The sequence below is a fragment of the Dryobates pubescens genome, chromosome 6 (genome assembly GCF_014839835.1).
Source record: "Dryobates pubescens isolate bDryPub1 chromosome 6, bDryPub1.pri, whole genome shotgun sequence".
NCBI lineage: Eukaryota > Metazoa > Chordata > Aves > Piciformes > Picidae > Dryobates > Dryobates pubescens.
Window position 1 is genome coordinate 32,629,490 of NC_071617.1, and position 27,072 is coordinate 32,656,561.

General features: G+C 37.9%; 1 protein-coding gene across 2 annotated transcripts in view; it reads right to left on the reverse strand.

The window, feature by feature from the left end:
• ARID4B (AT-rich interaction domain 4B) overlaps positions 1–27,072 on the reverse strand; it is an 85,144-nt gene that overhangs the window by 38,594 nt on the left and 19,478 nt on the right. The window contains exons 3-9 of one of the 2 annotated variants that reach the window (XM_054162273.1): positions 15,162–15,272; positions 11,087–11,152; positions 10,347–10,437; positions 6,303–6,382; positions 5,187–5,278; positions 3,805–3,913; positions 81–160 (exon numbers count right to left, since the gene is read on the reverse strand). In XM_054162273.1, the coding sequence (XP_054018248.1) occupies positions 81–160; positions 3,805–3,913; positions 5,187–5,278; positions 6,303–6,382; positions 10,347–10,437; positions 11,087–11,152; positions 15,162–15,272 (629 nt within the window). Of the gene's footprint in view, positions 1–80; positions 161–3,804; positions 3,944–5,186; positions 5,279–6,302; positions 6,383–10,346; positions 10,438–11,086; positions 11,153–15,161; positions 15,273–27,072 lie in introns of both variants that reach the window. The other variant, XM_054162271.1, reaches the window with a different exon arrangement.

The window sequence follows — 27,072 nt, forward strand, 5'->3', positions numbered from 1 at the left end:
CAACACACTTTATATTGCATTTTACTTGTCTGGTTTGTTGCTTTTTTCCTCCAATTACCACGCTCTACATTTCTACTCACAATTTGCCATCCTTGAATGACCGAACGAGAATATTGTCTTTCTTCACTGGGATATCATCACTACAATCTGGACAAACCACCTACAAAGATATTACAAATGCCAAGTTTAGAGAGAAAGGGGGGGATGGATGGAAGGGAATAAACAAAGAAACAAACAAATAGCATGTATCAATGCCTCTCAAAAACCATTGAGGTCACTTCTCTTTAGCAACAGTGAAAAGAGAGAAACTAAGATCCCTCCAAACACAGGAATGATGACCTCCTGAAATTAATGAACGTAAGAGTTCATGCTCACTTTCTGGAGGGAACTGGCAGCTGCTGACAGATTTACAAAGAAGAACAGCAATTCTGACAAAAGTTAAGTACTTGTCATGTCATTACAGCTTATTCTGTCTTCTCATCCAAAAAGAACAGTGTGAGAAAGCATCAAGAATTGCCACCTGAGTTAGAACCCTCTTGTGAAAAACATCCAGAAATTGCAAGGATGCAGTCATACACATACAAAACAAGAGAATTTATGAAATGCAATTTTATAAAGGAGGATTTGTAAGTCTAAGACTAACAGAGTCTAGCACTGAAACAAGATGTAGTTGTTGCACTATAAAAAGCTGTTTAAATTTGTTAAACCTGTATGCAAGTTGATAATTGAAAATAAATAATTTCCACAGTTTTGGAACAGAAAAGCAACCTTCTCCTTGACTCATATCTCTTCTCTCAAAATGTGTGTAGTTCCCTGAAATTTAAGAACATTCTGGCTACTTCAAAACCTCAAGGAGAGGCAAATGATTGCAGCCCTGGTGCATAAATTCTCTCATACAACAACTGCCTTTAGTCCTACTTTTTCTACCAAATATGTAACAATACTGTATGATACAAGGTATTTTCCTCCATACACAGGTCACCAGCCACACAGCATTTTAGAAGGTAAAATCAAAAGCTCAAACTGATTGTGAAAGAGTTGCGTATCACAGGCTAAATAAGTTTGTAAAAATAAACAAAACCAAACAACAATGAAAGCAAACCAGAAACCAGCCCACAATTCCAAATTCAATGCATTTTAGAGTCTCTGGAGAAATTACTTCACAAAATTATAATTTAGCGGCTGAAATGCAGTTCAAGATATAGCTTGTAACAGTGTTCTAGTATAAAGGTAAAATACTCTGATTATCACCACCCACTTGAAGCAGGTACAACTTCCTAGCTCTCTAAAGATGGAGAAAGGCCCTTCTGGCTTCAGCTATAGGTTTTCCAGAAGCATCAAGACCTTAATAGTCAGAAATCCATTCAGAGGCTGAAAAACAGCACCACTTCATCTAGTGCTTTTACATCAAGCAACATCACCTCGATTTTGCCTGAATCAGGTTTTCTTTATTTCTTTGAAAAAAACAAAGGCAAACAAACCACCTCTACTGGAGTCACAGGAGGATGAGATCTTTAATCCTACGCAAAATCAATTTTCTGAAAATGCTGCAAGCAGATTTCCTCACTGCAACTTCCAAAAGCCTTTAAGTACACATTAAAACTAAGCGATGCTCTAAGGCTTACTCAGTCACACTCCTTGACATAATGGGCAACTGCCAGACCCTTTTACAATTAGCCATTTCTCACAACCCACCAAGCCCTCCAAAGAAAACAACTACCAACAAACCAATCCCCACACACAGAGGATTAAAACAATCTCATTGATCCCTGAGTTCTTACAGTAACTTTCACCAAATTTAGATCTCTGCAATTTTACAAGTGATAGGCTATCTGGTTATAGAGCTGATACCCAAAGCAATCAGTTTCCACTGCATAATCTTAACTGCTGTCTGCCATAAAGGTTTACTGTGAATTTCTTTCCACATAACAAACTTGCACAATGTCCTCCATACACAGCATATCAGTGCATAGTATCATTAATAACAAGGTAATTCTGGCATATGCATTCTTCAGCATATTAAATTGTGATTATTATACAATTATTCATATAATTACAATAGTCACATAATTTTTATTATTTGTATAATTACAACTAGCATAAAGTTAAAGCAGTAATATGATAAAGTTATCTTGTTTATGTAGTAACCTGCTTACAAGGTAAAAGAATGGAGAGGCATGGCTACATGGGAACAGATTAAAAGAAAAGCTATTTGGAGCATGAATCCATTCTTTGGCACACCCTCTCAGGTTAAATGCAATATGATGCTTATTTGCAGAGCTATAAACCTGATTACTAAAATAACAGTTAATCTAGGATAAGCTATTTCAGGGTTAACAAGATCCACCCTTAAACTTTATCCCTCTACTGCTTCTCATTCATTGCAGGAAGCTTTCTAAGAAGAATGTGCTACTCTAATCTCCAAATGAAAGCCAAGGAAATAACAGTGTGTGTTTAGCATACCTTGGGAGCACAAGGAACAATTCAGTTAATCTTTAAGGTCTGACCCATAGCTATCCTGAGCAGCATTACATTAGTCTTATGAAAACCCAATACCTAACCAGAGAGGCTGCCATGGAAACTGCTGTCATGTTCATGACCAGAAGAGGTAACCCAACCATGTGACATAGCTCCTGCCAGTCCAACTGACCACTGCACAAGAGTGCAAATGTGAAGTAGGTGATACTGCATCAAACTTGCTGACAGCTTTTAGTAAATAAACAGCTTGACTTTCTTGTCTATTACTGAAAACCTCTCTTAAAGCTATCTGCCATTAACATGGTATCTACCTCTTTGCTGTATATCCTACCCTCTCCCTTGTTGTAAAAAAGATCATTTCAATGACTCATTCTCTCCCACCACTTTTCCAAAAAAAAATCCTGCTGGAAAGCTGCTGGACTACATTACAAGACACAAGAGGTGGCAAGTAGAAAGTTGCAACTAAGCCACTGCACACACCAAGAAGAGTAAACTGTAACTGTACTGCATCTTTCCTAAAACAGATCGTAAGTCTTCCTGAAATTAGATAAACATTTTAAGCTTTCATTGCCAGGGAGAAGTTATTCAAACATTTTAAATTAATAATCAAAAATTAAAAGTATGGTAGTGGAAGGTACCACAGATGGAAATATGTTAATTTCCAAATATAGTAGTCAGTCTACATGAATCCTTTGACTAACAGTGATATTTTATGAGATTTCTAAAAGAAGTCATTAAACCAGAATAAAAGGAAGATAAAAGAATATCTGTATTAAAGGACTAGAATGTTATTTTAAAGGAAATATACTGGCAATTCTCCACTACCTACCATAGCAACAAAGAAGAAACACTTGATTTTACTAAATGAATTTATATTGAACCTAGAAAAATAATAGTTAGTTATAGCTAGTTAGTCACTAAACTTCCCCTCTCTTTGCACTTCTTTCCAGTTTCTTCCTTGATTGAATTTGGTATTTCAGAAAAATGCATGCAGTAGCCTAGGAAAAAAAACAAAGCTGAAATTTTAGTTCAATAGTACTAAACCCACTCATGAGCTGGGATTAGGTCAACAAGCTCCATTTTTTTTTTAAGAACTAAAATCAAGTTATCAATCATGTTTTGTAAACAGTTTTTTCTTACAATTTCTTTGACTATTATTACAGTCTACACAGTCAAATTTGAAGAAACAGTAGATTCTAATGCAAGTAATTTGGGGGGGGGGAAGAGAAATATATAATCCATCTTTTTTTTTTTTTTTTAACTTTTTTTTTGTGCCCAGAAAATGAATTAAACCTTACAAAACCAAAATAAAGACAAAACTCTTACCAAGGCTGGAAACCACAGAGCTTTCTTTTTATCCACACTGAAGCAATCCACACACACAACTTTTCCTAGTAACTCATCACTTTGTTTCCTATCATCTTCGTCTTCATCGCTGGAAGAGGATGAAGATTCTTCTTCAGGACTAAACAATAGAAAAATACTTAAAACTCAACTATTCAATACTTGTCTATTATAATTAGAAGAGATCCAAAGCTTATTGTCTAAGAGGCATATATAACAATGACTTGAATTGCTTGTTAAGTATTTTTTGATAAAAACAATTATAAGGGTATTACAACAACAGCTGCAAGAGTATAAACTCAGAAACACACATCTACAGGTAGCACAGAAAAAAAGCAACACATCCACACACAGGAACTGAAAGGCACTGTCAGAAAATTCAAAATGAGAATTCTGCCCTAGTTAGGTACTGCTCAAAAACACTCTTGTAATTTTGGACCAACACTAAATTAAACCAGCTTTCCTCTTAATCTCTGTTTTTATTTTAACAGCCATACAGAATAAAAAGCTATTTTGAGAATGGACAAATACCTGAAGAAGAAACATCAGTTATGGAGATGAAAAGCAAAGAGAAAAATAAGTCTATTTATCCTGAAATGGTATTTTAAAGATGTGCAGTGAAGCATTTCAACAACTGTTTCAATTTCACATTGAATGAAGTGTTGGAATCTAACTAGATGAGCAAATATGCAAACACATTTTGATTAAAAAGGGTCCTGGCTTATTTCTTTGTCTGTTCCAGTAAAAAGTTGTGCCTGGTTTTAACCATATGGGGTGTCTAAATGTACAAAACGACTTCAGCTAAAACCACCTGCAACTGATTTTAAAAAATTAGAAAAACAAAGTTCAGAGACAGCTATCAATAAGTTCTGCTGCAAGCCATAATACTGTCTGCCTTTTTCTAAAAGCCCTTCAGAGACCATATTATGAGAAACCAAAAGGTCTATGTGAGGATTCCAGTACCTTCTACAAAGACTTCATATCAGCTAGACAATTTAATGGCTTTAGTTTGTTTCCAAGAGATTTATAATACTAATAATCTATTCACAGAGAAGCTTCTGAATATAGCTTATGAACATATTTCTATTTGGTATGTCACTTTCTTATTTTACTTGAATAACCAAGAATAAAAACACCACCTCCTGCCTCTAACCAGTACTATTTGAAATACTGAATATATGAAGACTTATTTTAAATTCTTGCATGTGACAATGCAAGCAAAGCTGACTTGCACTGAGTGCTAGACTACACTTTTCATACAGCTTCCTGGTTTTTTAATTACAAGCTTGAAAATACAACAAAACTACACAAACTCTGAAAGCTTCAGAATACACACAGTACAGGTATAAAGATGTTAAACTTACATATGATTGGATCTCCTTCCTCTGTTTGTTTTCTTTCCTATAACAGGAGTCCCGAAGTGCTCAGGATTTGTGAGAGGAAGCTGATCTAATGTCTGTTGAAATGAAAAAAGTACATACACATATTAAAAACCCTGTCTTGAGTTAATTTCCAAAACAACCTGGCTGAAGTAATTCCTGTCAATAGAGACTGTCTTCCATTACTAAACGTTGTGTGATTTGAGGGGTTTCTTCCAGCATTTCCTCCTCATCTCCAAATAACGTACTTCCCTCCAACACACACACAGACAATTCTTCCCAGAAGTCCTGCCTTTGGACCATTCAAGCAGAGAATTAAGGCCCACTTCTTTACATGTGTTTAACTCTGACTTGGGGTTCTAGAAGGTATCTGAACCCTCCAAAGAATGCATTAAGCAGACAGGAAGCAGATTTGACCATATAATGTACAGCAAAAGATCAGGAAGCTAACACATTCACATAAGTCTGCCCATCAGTGCAGAATGTCTTACATAAGGAGAAATAACTCTCAATCTGAAATGTCAACTACTTGAAATTTGCTACAAACTTTTATGGACTTTAAAATGCAAGTCACTTTAAAGACATGAACCAGCTTTACAAATATTGGTAACTGCCTTCAAATTAACAACAGCAACTTATAACTGGTTCTTTCAAAGTACCAATCTTTAAATTTATGATATATTACAAATCAGACTTGAGCCTCTACCTGAAATCCAGCAGAACTTAATTATATCCAAAGATGTACAATTTTTTTCATGCACCGTGTTTTGATTTTTCCAGTGCTTACAGATAACTTTTCACATTAAGCAAAGTTGTTGTGTGATTTCACTTCTTGTATGATCCACCATCTATCTTCTTTCATAATGTAAAAATGAAAACTATGGAATTTTCATGTTGGTGGTTTTTTTATTTACACGATCTGGCTAATTTTAATTGTATTTCTTGAGTTAAAAACATAAGCCAGGCCCTATAGACTGTATTTTACATAATCCCCATTTTCAGTAGCATGGATGTACATAACACACCAAAGACAGAGGCACTAAAAATACCACATTTAAATTTTTCTGAATTAAAATGGTCATACCAAAATTCTTCAGTTACCTCACTTTCAGCAAAATGTCTTTCTCCTTTTAAACATAGGGAAGAACGTCTAAGAGTCTTCTCATCACCGTCATCAAATACTGTCACCATGTAAGAAGTGAGGTAAGAGGAGAGAAAAAGAAAATTATTATTTTTTTTTTCTTTTTTAAAATCATGATAGCAGAGATTGATTTAGGTGTAAGAAAGAATGAGATATATATTCCTGCAGCCAGTCCTTATAATAAAGCTGTACCTGGATCCTGCTGCATATCTAGTAAAGCATTGGCACAGTTCAACCAAATACATAAGCTACTCCATGCTCGCATATATTAAATGAAATCTTCGGTAGCTAAGCAGACAGTTCAAGGATCAGGACACAAAATTAAAAATCAGTTCAAGAAATTAAAAAACCCTATTCTTAAAGCAGTTTCAGTTTTTTACAGAACTTTTCTTCTGCAGAACTTTTGCAGAACCAGGACTCCTACAGTATTCAATGAAGGCTATGCTTACTATATAGAAACATAACTGGATATTTTGATATCAGCAACTGTCTCTACAGCCTTCAACTTTACAGTGCTACCAGCTTAAGGAAGATGACAATGGTCAAAGTGCAGATGATCATCAAAAGCAGCTGAGAGAACTGTGGAGCTCCTGGTTTCTAGACTTTCCACTACGTCTGCTATCACTAGATCAACTGAAAACAAGTTCATAACACAACTGGCTTCAGCTACATACTTTATCCTTCCAAATCCTGAAATCCACTGCACAAATACAAGGTGAGCTCTTCAGAAGATGAGAAATTTATCATATAAAAAGTAAGCTTTTTTCAAGTCTTCTACACGTACTTCAGGGATGAAAACCTGATGACAAGTTTTAACTCCTAGGCTATGCTTCTACTGTTCAGCAAGACAAGAACTGATCTCCTCTTCCCTCCCCAAACAGTGGTAACAATTATATTGACTCCACAATGCAGCAACCTTGAAGTTTTTTGCAGGCACAGAAACAACCCCATGATTAGATTAAAGTGTTAAAAGTTTCAGCAATTTACACATCTCTCTCACCCCCATTCAAATAATCTCTTCTGTCCATCAACAGCAGTGCCAAGCCTGATTCTCTTCAGTCTCATTACAATTCAATCATATGACAGAAGACTAAAAATAAGTAAACACTTTCACAAATGAGTGGAAATAAGGAGTCAGAATGTCTGTCAAGCAGCCGAAGATCTAAGATTAGAGAGATTAGTTTTCAGACACTTCCAGCTTTTGGTGTGTGCTGCACTTCATTTTCAACATTTACTAATTCAAACAAAAACAGCAATGAGATGCACCAAAAATCTAGACAAGTATTTTATATAAAAGTAACATTTACCTAGTTCTAAGAATTTTTCATCCCTATATAAAATCCAGTACTGCTGATGAACCAATGTCCCCTTGTGACTACAATTCTCCAGCCTGTGTTTTTTAGTACAGTAATGGTAAAGTACCATTTAGTGATAAAGTGTCAGTTACAGATGCATGCCACTTCAAAGTTTGTTCAGAAGTGCAAAGGGCAAGAACTGCACAAGAAAACGCAGGTTTGGAGCTGCATTTGAAATGGTTAACACTTAATTAAGGTCCCCCTTAGCTAAGTGAAGTAGAAGGCAGCAGGTTCCTAATTCAGTTTGTGTTAATTAACGTAAAAGACTTCTTACATAATGAGAGATTAGATAAAAAAATAATCTATCAACTTCCAGGGATAAGCTGACTACCAACAGAGGTACAACTATTTGAAGCTATGTAGGTGGCCACATTCTGTATCTTATGTGGTAATCTGCTTGTCGCCTCTTCCCTCCTAGAGGGATTCTTAATCTTGTTCCATAACATGAATACATTCAAAGGAAAAGCTTCACCTCCCTAAAAGATCTGTGTGGCCAGCACAGCGCATGTGGCTGTAATGCATATAATATCCTAATCTAATGGAACATCCTCAAAACAATCTACTGGGCAGATATACAGGAGTGCAATGCATTTAAAAACACCTATTCTGAAACTGAAAGAAGGGGAAAAAAAATGCAATGCAAATAAACCCCATTGTGAATTCTGAGTAAAAGCAACATAGTGACAAAAAAGTGCAGAAGAGGATAAGACTGCTTTTGAACAGGCACAACTCTGCATTTTTAGTAAACTGAACAATCCCATGGGTTTGGGTTTCTTTCCTCATAGTGAACACTGAGTTAAAGAATATCACAAATATTATAAAGACACATTTATATGAATAAGAAAACAGTACCTAGTTACCATGACTGTATTACCTTGAGCTTTTAAAGGAACTTTTATTGGACAGATAAATAAATCAAGGAAAAGGTGAATATCTACAGCTGTGCTATACTAGTTTTAAAAGGCTGTATCAGAACATAATTTAGTTTGTATCTTTGGTAGAAAAGTAGTAGCGCCAAGAAGGACATCTAAACAAACTGATGTACAACTTATATTCATAAGACGTTCTCTGAATATAAGACAAACAGGGATGCTCTTAAAGCAATCTTGCCCATACTTTAGTGTTCTCAAGAGCCCCAAAATGGTTATTTTAAATTCTACATGCAGCTGCTGCAGTGGCATAAAAGGTCTCAAGTAACACCTTCTGGAAAAGTACTACTTCAGATCTATCTGCCCCTTCACAATTTTTTGACCAAAACATAGTAATTTTCATGACAAAATCATTCAACAATGCAAGTAATTAAATACGTCTCAGTGACAACATCAGCACATGTTAACCAGCAGAGTTATCTTATTCTGAAATCTAGTAAATGGCAACTACACCTTGAAGAAGGGCTTTCAAACACATCTGCAAAGTTATCAGTGTTGGTAAAGACCATTCCAGCTTCATTCCACTCAACCTCCTGACGAAGATTTTTCTAATCATCTACTCATAGACTCACTGCTCTCCCAATGTGCATGACACAGCCAGCACCTGCGCTCCTTTCACTAAATCTCCAAGGTCAACATGCTTTTGTCTACTTTTATCTACAAAATATGGTTTTCCAGTCTCAATTCTTGTATCTCCAATTCCTATTTCTCAAGTTCAGGATTTCTGACAGGCTTCTACTTTGATTTATAAAGTGCAGCTCTGTGATACCTATATTCTTATTGCTGAACTGCTAACCTCACACCTTATCAAAAGCATAAATATATACAGATAACATAGTTCTAATACCACCTATACCATTTTGGTTTTAAACACTCTCATATGTGATCCACTTCGCCATTAATTACCAAAACACAATTAAAATGTTAATTCTTCTCTTTATACCTCAAGATTCACCCCATTCTAACCTGGTCTCTCTGCCTTTACTTATACATTCTACTTCAAAATAAGAAAATGGACATTTCCTGAACATTTACCTGAAAAGTCTTATCTAAACTTACAGCTTTATTCCTTTCTAAAAGGACCATGACTAGGGGAAGTCAATTCTTCCCTAGCTGTTCAACATCACTTCATCAATAACAACCCTTGATATCTCAAAGCAACTAAGTTTCAATCTGCTAGTACATAGCATCAAAGAGCAAATCCATGTATATAAAGCCTTTAAAAATATTTAAAGAAAAAGCAAAAGCTGTGTTTGCTTGTGGGCATGTGGATACATCATCTAAAGTCTGAAATGTCACACTAGAAAAATAAGGAAAACAAACAGGAAAGGATTTTTTTGGAAAAAACCAGCAGGTGCTATCAGGGCTGTATTTGAGAGTAGTGGGGGAAAAAGCACTGCAACTTACGTTTTAAAATAATTTCCTTTCCTTTAGAGAACTATGACAATATACTTTGCTTCAGAAAAGAGTATATACTGTATCTAAAGAAGCAGTTACCAATTACAGAGCAATTCACTATGTCTTTACTTGGGGGCCCAATTTCACATTGTGAGTGGAACAGTTTCTTACATAAACCCAAAATAAGCAGGTTAGTTTTGAGGTATTTTTATACCAACTTTGAAAACCTAAGCATCCCTAAAAATGTGCTTAAGACACATCCAAGTCACACACCTATTTTAAAGACAAGAGTTTTAGCCAAATACATAACTATTTCTCTTACCTACAGTGTACCAACTTGCATCTGTTAATTTGTTGATAACTGCTTCCTGGTATGTTCCATCTGGATTCTTCACTTCCACAACAGTTCCTACCTAAAATACAAAAGCCACTTAGCACTGTAGAGCTTCTGAAACAGGCAATTAATTCAACACTTTGTATTTAGCAAACAGGTTAATTTCTAACCTATTTCTACATTAAACATACTATACTTCTCCAGTTTCACTTGAATATATTTATATCACTCAAAAGTTCTTTCATTCCTCTAAAATAAGCCAATTAACTGAGATGATTATTTCCTGCCAGCAGGTGGGGAACAAGAACCAATTTCAGTGATGTCATTCTCTTGTATAAGTGCTTGCCCATCAAATCCTGTCCTGAGTATTCCAAAGCAAGAGTGACTAAAAAGCAGAGACAGACAAACTTCTTAAAGGCCACAAACAAAAAAACACCCAAAAAAAAATTAAACAAACCACCAAACCCAACACAAAACAAAAACCACACCACAAAGAGGCTTGCATTAGCCCCTGTTTGTTGCAACCCTTCTACTTACAAAAGAAAACATGAAGAGCACACTAACTTTAGATTTGCAGCAATACCTTTTAATCTCTGTAATCCTGTCTGGCCTGTGTAATAAACTGAATTTTCCACTGTGCCCCCCCACACTGCATATACATTTTGGTGTCAAATACTGCAAAAGAATGCTTTTCCAAGTATTAGCAAAATATAAAACAAAGTTATTACCTTCAAGGGACCCTTTATGTGATCATCCTGCACTTCCACTGTTGAAGAATCATGTCTAAAAGTTACCTGAAAAAGTACGATTCAACTGACAATCACTTGATACAATTGAGCAGCATAAGCACACGCAAATATCAGTAGTCCTTCTCTTAATTCTCATCCTACAGTTGGTCACCATAATCATTCCACTTGCTCAAAACCATGTATCATTCATATATGTGAGAAATATGACACAATTTCTTAGCCACCAAAACTTCTAATATTTCTTCTCTTCCAGAACAGAACCTCTAAAGAAAGTGATAAAAAACAGCTTGCCAATAATATTTAATGGCTCAAAACAATGTCTGCAATTCTCTTAATGAATTATATGGCAGCAAGAAAGGGAAAAAGTTTCAATAGTTCTGTTCATAAATAAGGCTAAAGAACTATTTCAATGCTCTGAAATCAAACAGTTTTAGCATCTATATGTAACCCCGTGTGCATATTAAAGCACATTTCTCTCATTGTCAAGTTGAAAGATGAGCAAAACAAAAAAAGTATTAGAACACTGCTGTCAACTAAATAAAATAAACAACTGAAATAGCCTTTCATTTAATGTAAGCCTAGCTTATACAATGTTAGTTAACTGGAAGCAAACGTACAGACACCTAACTTTTCATTATTTCCGAGCTATTCTCCCATGTCACCGATTCTGCCTTTACTCATACACAAGCTATCCTCATGAAGGGAAGGGAGGGAGGGGGAAAAGAAAGTCTGGAAATTCAACTCTATGTTTCAGTTATCTGTATCAGATGCTACAGATATTCACCATTCATTTCACTCAAAATTAACTTGGTTATACTGAAAGTCATAAGATCTTCCTGTCAATTACAGCTTGAGTTTTACTTTCACTCCAGTTTTAAAATGCAGACAGACAAAACCACTTCATAACCTGAAAGTCAGACAAAGGATTCAGGCTAGGAATTAATTGAGCAAAGATTATCCTTCTGAACTTCAGCCTGGCTGATACAGGTGGGGATTTATATAGAAATTAGAAGTTCAGTTCAGTAATTTGAAACCTGTGGTCACTACTGGCTTCTATAAACCACCCAGTATATCAAGTCTGATTTAGAGACCTCTGGTTTTATTTACTTTCTGTAATTGCCTTAAATGTATTTTACAGCAAAAAGGAACTCTGTCCAAAACCATGAGCCAGCCACAATGTACTATGATGAAAGGTGAACAAAGCAAATTGCTGTTGTGTATTCTGGATTTTTTTCTTTTAGAAGATGCCTTGGGGTTTTGACTCTTTTTAGGGAGAAGATTTCTGATATCACCAGGTTTTGCTTCTTGGGATACTTAAAATAATGGTTATTAACAGAAATATTCAAACTCCAAACTCAGTGTGACAACACTGGCCTTTTTTGAAGCTGTCAAAAGTGATGTCAGTATTTGTTCGTGTGGGTTTTCATGCCCACAGTATTTGTTATTGTCAATCCTTTCTGTCTCAGGCAAAAGATTAAGACGTTAATCACATCATCGACCTGTTTAGACTCATTTGGAATTTCCCTTTTCTTTGACATCCTGAAAAGACAGTCCTCATAGGCTGTATACATCAGATGCCTCACTGGTTTCTGTTTCATAAATATCTACAAAAAAAACAGTTTCTTCTGAAACGTCTGTGGGTATGGATAATGGTGCTAATTGTTTCAGGAGATGCTGTCAAAATAAACTGGCTTAAATCGCTAAGAAAATTTACAGAAGATTCTATGATCATGAACCAGACTACCACACTAACAACACTGGAAGTCTTGCCCTTTAGTCAAATTTGTAGTGCCTTCAACACATTTCACAAGTCCATGCAAATCTTAGGTTGTACTGCTTTCCATGACAAAGTTTGTAACGTAGTTACAGTATTAATGTAAAATTCTTTACCATACATAGAACTTGCCAAAGACTGCAAACCTGTGAAATACAGTACCTATCAATACTGAAATGATAAATACATAGTACTTGCCTTAAATTGAATCAAGTTATTAAATTATACTGATGATGGAAAACTATTTAAAAAGCTAAATTTGACAGAAGAAAGCAAGTAAAAGGAGACACAATTAAATGTGTTTGCCTAAAGATATACTCCATACTGAAAAAAAAAAAATGCTGCCATCCCTTCTCAACAGAGCATCTAGTTGCAAAATTTAAATGAAAGCTTCAAACTAAGGCTGATGTTACGAAGTTAATTGACTTTCCTTTTCCTCTAGCAGTTCTAGGAGACTAGGGCATAAAATATGCTGGGGTCAGAACAAACTGTTAAACAAGTGGAAAATAAATGCAGCAGATAAACTACCAAAATTCCAACAAAGTACACCTGATTACAGGAATACTGGTTAAAGCGAATACTGAGGATAGCCTGCATGTGGCAGAAAGAGCTGAAAAGATTATTTTAGAGAAAATCAAGGGGTCACTGTTCAGTTTAGGAACTGTGCATTCTTAGCAGGGGGAAGACAAGATACTGTTACTACATTCACACACCGGGGGCGGAGATCATCTCAACCACATAAATTCTCTACAAAACAGCAGCAGCACTGGGCCTTAACTGTCCTAAGCTACACAAGTAACGCCGAGGACACACATGCAGACTTGAATCCACAGGGCTTTAGATACAGCCTCCACAAAAAATATACAATGAAAACTCTATTCCATTTCATTTCAAGATCTTTCTGTAAAACACTGTAGGGACTAAACTGCAAGTAATAAACCCATAAGAAAGTATTCGTCAATGAAAAACAACCTCATGTGCAAGTTGCCACCCCAAAGGTAGGGAGCTGAAAGGAGTTAAGATTTCAGTGAGCTATGCAATTGCTGTACTTAAACACTGATGCTTAGCATCTTAAACACCAATACTCAGTCAAACTCCATGGTGCTGTACCAGCTGATACTGTGAGTTATGATTAAGATCACTAATTTGCTCTAAAGGCTTTTTTGTTTTAAATGTCAGATTGAAGACTAACATCATCTTATTGCAGTTAGCATTATTAACATGTAAGTGACAACAGTCCTTACCACCAGGGCTTTTCAAGATAGCCTGCTTTCTCCTTCATACATACTCTAGGCAAAAATCAGCCACGGCGTATGGGCTTATATTCAAGCAATGGATGACAGTATATAATGAAGGCTCTTCAAAGCATAACAGGTTATAATCACTCAAGATTCACAATTTTTCACTTAGATTTACAGTAGACATAAGAAAAATCTTCTGCCACTAAACCTCTGTTGCAGAGTAATAATCTTTTTTTTTTTTTCATAAGTGCTTTTGATCCTTTCTCTGTTACAGTTGTGTATGAAGGTAAGAGGCAGAGCAGAAAAACAGGACCTGCTCTCAGATTAGAAGCTTTCAGGACAAGAGTACCCAAATAGAAACATAAAACCGTTTTGCAGTGTAGACCTACTATGTAATTTTTTAAAAGCCCAAATATTGTTCTCTTTATTTCTAGAAATGACACTTCAAATTTCCAAGGGATGTTAAAATGTATCTCTTGCAACCCATCTGCAAGTATCTTATGCTGATTCATTCAGTCATTAACTAGTCATTACAGGCATTAGGCAAGATCCTCAGCTTGCTGTTCTGTAGGACTCAGTATGCCAAGTCTTTGCTGGAAGACAGCAGGATTATTGCTGAAGCATTATGTATTTGCCACTGCCAAATGGCAGTGACCTGTGCTCCTGAAGTGAAAGAAACCATATTAAACTTACTCTGAGGAGTTTAAGTCATTTATTTTATAACATTCTGCCATATATAAGGCTATGTTTGTCATATCTTGATCAATTACTTTAAGGTCAGCCTGTAGCACTGAAGACTACAAATACTGGATGCAGGCAGATGACAAAGCAGTGAAAGAAAGAGAATGCATCTAATCGCATAGGGGTAACCCCTCCCAGCAAAAATAATCTATAATTTCAAAGACTGCACTGCCAGTCTCCAAGGAAAGGACAACCTCTTAACTGCCTCAAGATGACAAGTTTCACGTTGTGCTCTTTTTAACAGTGATGACTTTCCCTGCCCTCCCCCCAAAAAAGTGTTTGGGGGAAAACCACATACCTTGACTTTGACAAGTCTTTTTGCTGTCTTGATCTTGGCTTCACAGAAGGCTCCTCTGTACTTTGCACTCACATCAGTGCCCACTGTGAGATAGGGAGGCTCATCAATAGCCTGGAACAGAAAGGAAAACAACTGGTTTTTAATTACTAGCCACTGGCAATATAGCTGTCACAGCAGTGCCAGCTTTTGCAGACAAAGCGTCATGAAACAGCCCAATAAAGCTTAATTTGGTGGCATATAAATATCGTAGAAGTAGAAACACAGAATGCAATGCTAAGTTTACCCAATGACTATCATAAATATAATAAACCTATACCACAGTTGTGTCAAACAAGCAACAATAAGCCTCCAACCTCCACACCCTGTGAAGATATAGCAGATGGGATGGCCAGTTCTGCTGCAATGGTTAAGGCCAACCAAGTCTTCTACCTTCTCCTTTTATTTCCTCAAAATCTGGTAACTATCATGGAGACACTGGTGTTTACTTCCCTCATATAATTAAGGTTCATTTTTCATCAGTAAATAGAACAATTCTTTGCTTTTTCAACATGAAACAAAGTGAATTATTATATAAGTGGGTGCTCACCAGAAGAGCAGCCCAGGTGGCAGAGGATAGTAAGAAAAAAAGCAGTAGGACAAATGTACAGTAAAGCTGAAAGGCCTATACAAAAGACAAGGTCTGTTAATAAGCAACAAAGGAAGAGGTAAAACCCAATCAGGGAAACAGGAAATAGAAAGGAAGGGAAATAAGTGGGTTTTGGGGTAGTAGGAGAACATGAGTCAAGTTAGTATGCAGAGCAAGCCCATGAAGGCTCTACTCTATTCCTTCAAAGAAGGTCCATTTTCTCTCACCCAAACCAGTGGAATCCAAGGGAGAAGATTCTAGGTAACTGTCACTATCACTTCATAGAATGTGAGTCAGAAGAAGAAAGGCAAAGAGTAGCAACTAAAAGGAATGAGGTATGTTTCCAAGAGCTGTGAGCCTCCATGCAGCCATAAACAAGAGCTGGGAAGAAATATCTAAGTGTCTCTCTAGGCCCACATCACATTTCTGTACCCCTATAGCTTACAAGGGGCAACTCTGGCATATCCAGACTCTCTATATCTCTTTCTGCAATCTCCTTCACAGGTCTCATAGCAACTATTTGATATTGAGGTGCTTGATATTGAGGCACCAGGTAATTCCAAATGGCTGTTTCCAGCTCTGATACATCAGAAGTGAAGGCACGCAAGTATCTACCTGAATGCTTCAATGCAAGATATTTCAGAAATTTAAGTTTTGCAAAATTTGGAGTGGAGAGACACAAGATGTTACAGTGTTAACTTAGTACTAATGATCTTTTTACTTTGACTCTGCCCAAGTCTACCTCTCATTTTCAGGCAACAGAATACACTTCAGCATACTAAAAAACTATTATCAATCTGCACTTAAGATCATCAAAAACATGAATATGCTAATAAATCCCTCCCTCTATTCTTCTCTCTGCATGCATGGTCTGTAACTGCATGTAGAGTAGTTGGACATACTACTCTGGTAGTAATATATCCACGAATACATATCTGTTCCTATTCTAGACTTAACAAAACTCAACTGAGATTAACAAGGTGTCTGTGATTCTGAAATTCATTCCCTCCTTGCTTATTTAACCATGCAAATATACTTGCCTTCAAGGCAGGCTGAAGCATTTTTCTTACCCCACCATAAAGGATGCTGAAACAGGGATTCAGATGGTAATAAAGTTGGTTTTGATTAGTACCCTCAGTAGAACATATGAAGCAGTGGCTGCTTCACACAAATCTGAACAGGGAAAAGCAGCAATGTATTTGCTTGCAAAGTCAGTAGAAGCTCTAAGATGGAAGTATCCCTCCTCTCTCCCCCACCCCCCCCACCCTTTTGTGAAGAAACTGACAGCACTACAACATTGACATTGATCTTTCAAACTTAAAAGAAAGCACAGAGGGCTACTATTACCTTAACAAGGAAGTTGAGCCAGACAAATGCACATCGCTAAAATTCTCCTATACACAAATACTTCAAGAGCTGGTTGCGTCAATATCCTTACACAGCCACACATATTATCTCAAATATAATAATAACTTACAGAAAATAATGCTTTTTCAATACTACTGAACATTAACTAAAACCCCCCAAACAATCTACAGTAGTGGGAACCAAGAGAATCTCAAGCTCTAGTTTTGCTTGGAAGTTTATGGAAGAGGAACACGCACATCAACAGGACTTTAAATTCTTACTAAAAGCATAATCACCAACATTAATAATTACATTATCACTATTCTGTCTTATTTTTAAAAGCTTTTCCCAAAATGAACATCAACTTGAAGAATGAACAGCTGTAAGAATGGATTTCTGTTACTACCACATAAGTTTATTTCAATTCCTAGCCTAAATCTCCTGATGTTACTATTACAATAGCTATCTCTAGCCACTGGAAGCAGTTTCACCATTGTAAGCAGAGTAATGTCAAAGAATAGCAAACAGTTTGCTTACCACTGTAGGCACACTTACTAAGAAGACAGTACTAGAGTGGCTTTTGAGAGGAAAATGTATACTCATTAAATGCCTTTCTGTAATTACCACTATGAACAACTGTGCATTTTAAAATAACTATGTGAAAATTTCAGAGGATACATATATGATTTTTTTTCTGCAATTTTATTATTCCATTTGAACAGAAATTATTTGTTGGATATTTTCCTCCCCACAAATCACTTAAACGTTTTCAAAATACTTCCCCTCATTGTGATTGATAGTATCACTGTAAAGTTTTAAGTTAAACCAAACAAGCAAGACATGATGCACCATAGAGAACACAAAACAGAAGAAAGGGAGCAGTAGTGAGCAGTCTGACATTCACATCAGATAATCCTTAGCACAACTTTGTAATTGGCACCAATTCTGCATGAGTCACTTGTTCTCAAGCAGGTTTTATTCAATTCCACCAAAATCAGAGATTAAAAATAAGTACACAGATATTCAGGTATTTTTTCTGTTACTCCTTCCCTGCTTTGTGCTTACATCATTTAATAGACATGCATACACTCAGAGTGAATGTATCTTTGCCTGTTTAATTCTGCCATGCTTTTGCAGGATTTGCATTTTTTATTTCTCTTCTATTTTTCAGTACAGATTACCAGGAAATAAAACACATGTTAAAATGCAGGTAACATCTGAACACATTCAGTAAGATTTGAAAAGGTGGTTTTTAAAACAGGTGTTGTTTAAAACTTCATTTTGAGAATGAACTCTACTAGTCTCATATATTGCTGTCTCCAAATCTTTGGGCTGCAGTCTCAGCCTTCATTTTACAAGGTAATCTGAACTTGCATTTATATTTTATATCAGAACATAATGTCTTGCACATCATAATTTGTAAATAATATCTTCAGTAGCATAAGACCATGAATAAACTTTTGCTGAACGGGAAAACTGAAAAATGTGCCCATCACACATGCTGTCATTCATTTATAATTAAATCAATAACTGATCTCATTCAAAATAGCTTCAATATACACTGCAGATTTCCTCTCTCTGAATGTCTCTAATTCTCTTTACTCTCTCTGAACAGTTCACACAGGAACTGTGTGGAAGGAAGCATGAGGCTGAGGGTCATCTCTAGGTTTGGTTTGGATTTTTTTTTAACTGTTGGCAGAAGTCTGGTATTTTAAGATCCTCATCAAAATCACCCAACCACCAAGCACTTGCAAGAAGAATCACTGTTTTAATGAATGACTGAAGCTCGGCTACCGGAAGGGGAGCAAGCGTTGCTGAGTGACAACAGAAGATGGCCATCCTCCAAACGGAAACCGGTGGAGGGCCGTATCCGAAGCGTCGCTGCCCCGGGAGTATGGGACCGCAGCCAAAATGGGGGAATGGAAAGGCTGCTTTGGGAAGAGAATGGGGCAAGACCTTCCCTAGCATTCGCTGCAGCAGGGCGCTGACTACTGAGAGCTGAACGTTACCAGCAGTGTGAGCAGCTCCCAGGCGACATACAGCCAGCCTGTTCCACACTCTAGCTTTGGTAAAGCTGCCAGAAGAAAGCAGAGCCCAGGTGATATTGTTTTTCGCGCAATATCGACGGCAGGAGACCAGTCGGGCCCCAGCGTTTGTCCGGGTCCTGGATCTCCAACCGCGGGGCTGTCCCTGCCGCTTTAAGAGGAGGGGCCCGAGCCGGGAAGCTGCCAGAAGTTTCTGGCTGTCCGAGCCAGCACCGAGCGCCGCCGCCTGTCCGCGGCCTCGGCAGATTAAGCGGGGATTGCTGGTACACTAAATTTGTCCCCTTAAGGCGATTGCCGGGTAAAGCCGCACGCAGGGCTTTCAGGAAGCCTCTGCTGCAGAGTGCGTGCCCCACCGGGCACCGAGCGCCCGCAGGGCACGGCGAGCGGCTTGCAGGCGCCTTCCGGGCATTGCTGCCCGGCGGACATGAAACCCGCCGGCGGTCGCTGTGCCTGCAGCTCCCCCGGAGCGGCCCGGAAGCGTCTTGCGCCACAGAGCGTTCTCGGTCAGCACTCAAAAACAACTCGCCATTGCTGGCAGGCTCTCGGCCGAGTAAGAAGGGACACAAGGACTGCCTGCAGTTCTGCACTTAGCGTTGGGAAATACAAACTAATGAGCAGCCACCCTACTACTACTTAATTTTATTAATGGAAAGACGAATAGTTCTTTTGCTATCTCGATTCACAACTGCTGTGGACACACGGGACTTTCTATACGTAGTCCAGGCTGCCGCAACTGAGAAGCTGATAGAGCACTTAAATAAGGAGCTGTCTCTAGGTGACCAGTCAGCAGGTTCCACCAATTCAGGGACTGGATTTTCTTAGGCAGGCAAAGCCCGCTGCTGGAAGGGCTCTGCTCCAGCCTTCGAGCTGATTGTACTTGGGAGACTGATAAAAGGCGAGATGCCCACATCCTAAAACAACCTGCGCTGCTCCTGAATTTGGACATTTACGTCGGTATTACTAGTTCTGGTCCTATGAGGGAGGAAACACAGCCCCCTCCAGAGCTCTTTACTTACATAAGCATTTTAAGACTACAATCTAAAATGGTAGCATCATGCTTTTACATGCCTTTTAAGGCTGTTAAGAGGTCAGTTTTCCAGGTTTTCTACACATTTAGATATTTTCCTTCCACGAGGCATGAAATCATCCTCACACCTCTTTGAACTGCGCTGTATTAGTATATTCAAATTCCTTTGTAAAGTCTGTCATGCCGCACAGCGTCTGGTAGAATTGCTTTGTGGTGTCCTCTGCCTATAAGCACATCTAATACAGTGTGTATGAATATATTATTTCTATCTCCTAATCTGTATTCCTCTGTACCACACACAGGGTGTTCCAAGTATACCACATGAAAACAAGATTAAGCTTTCAATCTAGAAACACAGCAAACACGCTTAATAGGAAAGCCTGTAGGACTACTTTCAGATTACTATGCAAAGAGAAAACTGGGTCTGTACCTTCCCTTTGTCTCTCAAACATACAAGGTTTAAAAAGCCCGGATTTCAGTTTGTATTAAACATTCAAAACTCAGCATTTATCTGCTCTACAAGATTTCGAGTCAAGAGACTAGTGTAATGTTTTTCAAGAAGCAAAAAATAAAGTCCAATCCCACTACCACTGAAATGACTAGTTTCAGTTTTTAAAGGGAAATTCAACATCTGCTTATTTCCAAAATTCATTAAAGATTCAACACCCTCTCCCCTCCCCCTCAACATCCAAATTAAATCTTGAGTTTAAAAAAGAAACAGCATAAAGCTCAACATCTAATTCTCCCCCCCCCCCCATACTAAGCAAGAGGAATAGCAGCAAAACTTTATTCTACAGTAATTCGAAATTGCCTTCCCACAAGAAGTGTTTTCTTATTGTTTGCACATCTTCCATAATTTAAGATGGAAGCACCCAGTTAGCAAGAACCATCATATACATACTTGACTACTCCAATTAATGTCCTCAGTCCCACAGATTGGTGGGAAAACTCACCAATACCACCTCACCAATAATCCTAAGCCAGACAGATCCTCCTGTCTTCTAGTGAAGAGCACAAGTTTCACATAGCCATTAACTTATACTCCCAGTCCATCCTGCAGAATTAGCAGCCACCTCAAAGTCATTCAACAGCATTTCAGAAACCTCTAGGGCAATGCATACTTGAAAATCATCATCATTTTTTGGAAAACAAGGGTAAATCCAACATGTAGACAAGTTCTGAAGGACTGTTTTCATGACAACAGTAAAAAAGAAACAAAGACACTATTAAAAAACAAACCACAAAACCCCTTCTCCCCAGTTACTGAGGTGTTTAATTTACTACCTTACATATTTTCAAACTGCAGGAAGTTCCACCCAACATCAGAGAGCTGTCCACACACTGCAAAAATCAATCTCTTAATAAACAAAATTACTGAGTGTAATTGAGTGCGCAAGATTTTGCTTACAGCTCAACCTGCTGAGGTTAGGAGAACACCCAGCTTGGAAAGTAAGAGCAAACATCTCCAGGGGGGGAAAAAATTACTATAGCACACTTAATACACAGAATCTGGCAGATAATAATAGATTTGTGGATTGTTTCAAATACATTCCTCATTTTCAGAGCAACAACAAACTTTTAAAACGTTTTTACAAACCTTATGTTACTGAGACACAAAACTTCACAGAAACAGATGCAGTATCTAAAAGAAAGAATGAAGCCCAGAAGATGAAAAACTCCTTCAAGTAAATCAATCCATTGGCCCATCTTTCACCTCCTAGAAGCAAGAACACTGAAACAGGGAATTTTTCTGTGAACCTGGAAACTCCAACACAGTACGAAGATATTCTTTTTTCCATATGAAAAAGCTATTATAGGAAAGCCCAAGACAAAGAGTGTGCTTTGGGCAAATTCTCATCTGGATGAAAATCAGATTTTGGCTTGAATTTTTGGTTTTCTTACTGTTGGAGGCTTTGGGAAAAGGCAAAATGGGCAGTTTTGAAATTACTCGATGAAAATGCTTTCACATTATCAGCATTTTGCCCACAAATCAAAATTAAGGTAGGAACATTATGATCAAACCAACCCTCAGGAACCTCAGACACTGGTGGTAAGGGAGCAAAACTAGAGGTAGGAAGACTCTCCACTGGTCAGTGTGGAATGGGTTAGAAATTGCTTGGATAGAATAAAAATGCAGAAATGCACAGACTGTTGGAGTGCATCCACAAGTGCTGAGGGAGCTCACTGATGTTGTTGCTGTACCACTCTCCATCACTTCTGAAAGATCATGAAGAACAGGGGAAGTGCCTGAGGACTGGAAGAGGGACAACGTCATTCCAGTCTTCAAAAAGGGCAAGAAGGAAGACCCAGGCAACTACAGACCAGTCAGCTTCACCCTCATTCCTGGAAAGGTACTAGATCAACTCATTCTGGAGGCCATCTCTAACCACATGAAAAAGAAGAGGGTTATCAAGAGTAGCCAGAATGGATTCACTAAGGGGAAATCTTGCTTGACTAATCTGATAACCTTCTATAAAACCATGACCAAATGGATAGATGAAGGGAGAGTAGCAGATATTATCTATCTTGACTTCATCAAGGCTTCTGATACTGTCTCCCATAATATCCTTATAGGTAAACTCAAGAAAAGTGGGTTAGGTGATTGGACCATGAGGTGGATTGGTAAGTGACTCAACAGAGTTCAGTGAGTTGTGATCAGTGGTGCAGAGTCCAGCTGCAAAACTGTGGCTAGTGGTGTTCCGCAGGGAGCAGTACTGGGCCGAGTTTTGTTCATACTCTTCATTAATGACCTGGACGAGGGGATTGAGTGTACCCTCAGCAAGTTTTCTGATGATACGAAACATCAAGGGGGAAGGGGGAAAGAAAGGAGAGAATGTAGCTGACACACTGGAAATCTGTGCTGCCATCCAATGAGATCTGGACAGGCTGGTAAGCTGGACAAAGTTGTACTTCATTAAGTTCAATAAGGACAAGTGCAGAGTCCCGCACCTGGGCACAAATAACAGCAGGTACCAGTACAGGTTATGGGTTGTCCTGATGGAAAGCAGCTCCACAGAGAAAGGCCTTGGGAGTCCTAGTGGACAGCAACTTCTCCATAAGACAGCAACATGCCCTCATGGCCAAGAGGGACAATGGCATCCTGAAGTGCAGGATGAAAATGCGTCCAGCAGTGTTTCTATTCTGCCTTGGTGAGACCATACCTGGAATATTGTGTCCAGTTTTGGACTCCCCACTTGAAGAGGGACAGGGATTTGTTGGGAGAGAGTACAACAGAGAGCTACAAGGATGATTACAGGACTTCAACATCTCTCCTATGAAGACTGAGAGAACTGGGGCTGTTTAGTCTTGAGAAGGCTGAGAGTGGATATTATCAACATCCATAAATATCTGAGGGGTGGGTGAAGATGAAGGTGCCAGTCTCTTTCTGGTGGTACCCAAGGAACAACAGGTAGAAGCTACAACACAAGAGGGTCTACCTCAACATGAGGAGAAATTTGTTTACAGTGAGTGTGATAGAGCACTGGAACAGGCTACCCAGAGAGGTTGTGGAGTCTCCTGCTCTGGAGACTATGAAAACCCACCTGCATGTGCTCCTGTGTGACCTGCCCTAGGTGATCCTGCTTTTGGCAAGGGGGGTTGGACTCAATCTCTAGAATTCCCTTCCAACCCCTAACATTCTGTGATTTCTAAATTAAGAAGGGTGGGACTTCTTATAAAGAAATGTCTTTCAAGTTTCCACCAAAAATCTACAGCAATTTTCAAGTAACAACTCAGTCTTGTAAGCAAACATTACACAGCATGAAACTGTGGCAAAAGAATTTTTCTTCCCTTTTCTCTCTCTTCCCTCCCCCCCCCAAATTTGAAGTTATCCTATTTAACAGAGATCTGGAAGTACTACACCAACTTCTGACAGCTTTAGCATTCTCTACAGGTGCAAATGGGGTATTTTCTTTATTTCAAATTACTAGGTTAGACTTGGAAAGGTGCAAACTGATTTTTTTTCCCCTCTAAATAAAGACGAGTCATGTGGATTTACGTGTTCTGAGATCATCAAGGACTAAGTGACCCAAACCAAGATGTTCAACCCAGTAACTACAGGTAATACTTAATGTACCTGTTTTAAATGCAAAATGGATTTTTCTTATTTTTAATTACCTGTGTAAGGCTGACTTCATACAGAGCTAGCAATCCCATTACTTTTTTTAAAAATTATTTTTTTGTTTTGGAACTATGCTAAGTTAATGGATACTGAATATTTTAACTCTGCTTTACTCAGAAAACAAGAAAGATTTCAAAGGAAAAGATTAAGTCAGTCTATCCTAATCACTGTCACAGAGCAACTTGATTCTCCCTCCAGAAATTTACTCAGTGTCATTTCCAAACATTCAAACTGCCATTACCTCGTTTCCTGTTCAAAAGAGCAAATCCAGAAAAGTGAGTATGCTTTAAAAAATAACAGTATTTAGATTTAATTATTTTCCTACCACACTGAAAACCAAGTTCTGACTGTGTTCCTAATTTGGTCACAGACTTCTTGTACAATGATGCAACCCAACAGGCATATACCAACTTTTCAAGTCTGTAGAATGGGGCTCATGCATATCTTACTCAAAGGTGAGTAGGCATTTGATATTTCTCTAGTACTTTGAGACCTAGGAATGAAACTCTGTATTCTTTTGATCAGTATAGCCTATCATTCTAGAAAGTGTTTTAGTGAAACACTCCATAACTGATCAGTCTATGTAAAAATAATGCCAATTCTTTACATTTCTTCTGGAGGTCTCTCCTCTTATTCTGTATGGCTTAAAGACCACATGAAGGAAAGATACCTTGAATGTCTGCTTCCACTGTTCAGTCCCCTGAATATAGAGTATTTTTTTAAATTAAAAAATTACCATAGCTACCAGTTTGCAATTGTTCTGTGAGGTTCAATCTAATACTCAAACTATTCAGCATTACAGTTTAGTACTGACAAATGGTCCATACTTAGTACATCCTTTTAAACTAATTATTGGGAAAGAAAAGGGGAGAGGATTTATTTTTATTCCTAGATCAGAACAGAAAGGGAACGCTGAAGGGATGGCATACTAATTCAAAATTCCCCAGCAGAATGAGATTTCTCAAATATTGAATATAACAAAATAGCACATTAAATTACATAATTGCTTTGGTAAAAAAAAAAAAAGCCAACAAACTTTTGCCACCATTGCTAACTAGGAGAATGGAATGATGGGGGAGTACCAGATGTAACGTCAAAGCTACATGCATCTGTCAACCAATATGAAACAAAAAAATCTAAATAGGAAACAAAGTGGAAAGACAGCATTTTTTTAACCAATTCAGTACCAATTCCTCCTAAAGAGAGATTATTTTGTAAATAACGCACAACGGTCTACACAAAGCTACACACAAATCCAAGCATTCCGGAACTAAGAACACGTACACTGTGGTTCTGCAGACAACACACATCTATAGCAGATAGCCAACTGTACACGAGTCTTCTGAGAACAGGATTGTATAGAGCAACAACAGAAGGTTTAGACAAAAGAAGCAATTTTAAGTCTCCTGTGCTCCTTCAACTGATGCCTAGTCACTCAGTGTAAAACTGCTGGCCAGGGACAAAACATTCAGGAAGAACTATGAAAATTAGTTCAGAAAATACCTACAAAGAGATTGAAAAAAATTAATGTAACCACTTTATTGAAGATTCAATTAGGATGGATGAGATTCCTGGGAGAAACAAACAAAAACTTAGTTATGCACAAAAAAAGGTTATCAAGGCCATTCCTCTCAGTAGGTTCATTTTAGCTGTATTATTCATAACAGATGTCTGTCATATCTAATATTAAATTCAAGAGTGAGTATTCCACACACAACATATTCCAGTGCTTACAGACTTTCCCATCATTTCTCAACTAAATATTCCTTGCTGCTATTTCTTCTCTTATCAGTACTTCACATGGAGACAGACCTTGTACTTCTGCTTTGTAGCTTTCAAAAGATTCAACTCCTTAAAGTAATCTAATCTCTAAGAAAAACCAAACCAAAACAATCAAGCTACTATGTACATTTTCTTTATAGGCCACTTTTAAAAGACACACTGTATTTCTAATTGCTTTCTCTGGAGTTTGATTTAATTACCTCAAATAACTTTGAGTTGGTGCCTGAAAATAGACGCAGGTATGGCCCAATTGATTGCTAGAGAAGGTAACAGATTATTTCATATAACTTTTAAACAACACTTTAATATTCCAACATGACATCTGCATTTTTGGTATGACTATGACATTGCCTCATGTTCTGGTTTATGTTTTGGCCATTTTTCCACAAGAACTGGCCCTCAAGGGAAGAGGGGATAGCATGCAGCACATTAAGTTTTCAATACCAGTGAACCATTAATGTAGCACATACCATGCCATGAAACTCCAGGAAGTGCACTGATTGTTGATAGCTGCCCAGTTTAGCCTGTTGGCTGTCTTCAACCCCAGACACTAAAACATTAGATTAAAAGGCTGCTAGTGCAAAGCTCTTGATTCTGTCTACGGAGAATCTCCGCTTTATTCAATAAGCACTCGTCTCACTCTTCCAGGGGACTGGGACTTCTGCAAATCCATTATATGAACCACCTTAAAGGTAATGGAATGTCTAAACAAGTCATAGGTACTTGAAGATAGGTCCTCTGCTAACCATCCAACAGATTCTGCTCCATAAAGACAGATTCTACCTCCACAGTTAGGCTCTTACCTAACTGTCTTTCTGCCTAGTAGAGCATCCAGTGCCACATGCCTGCATGTTTGTCATACAAAAGAGACTTCTCAGCGCCATCACTTATACTGAGAAGTACCACAAGCGCCCACAGCTTGACCACAGTACTTCACCAGATTTGGCCTACTGTATCAGACTAAA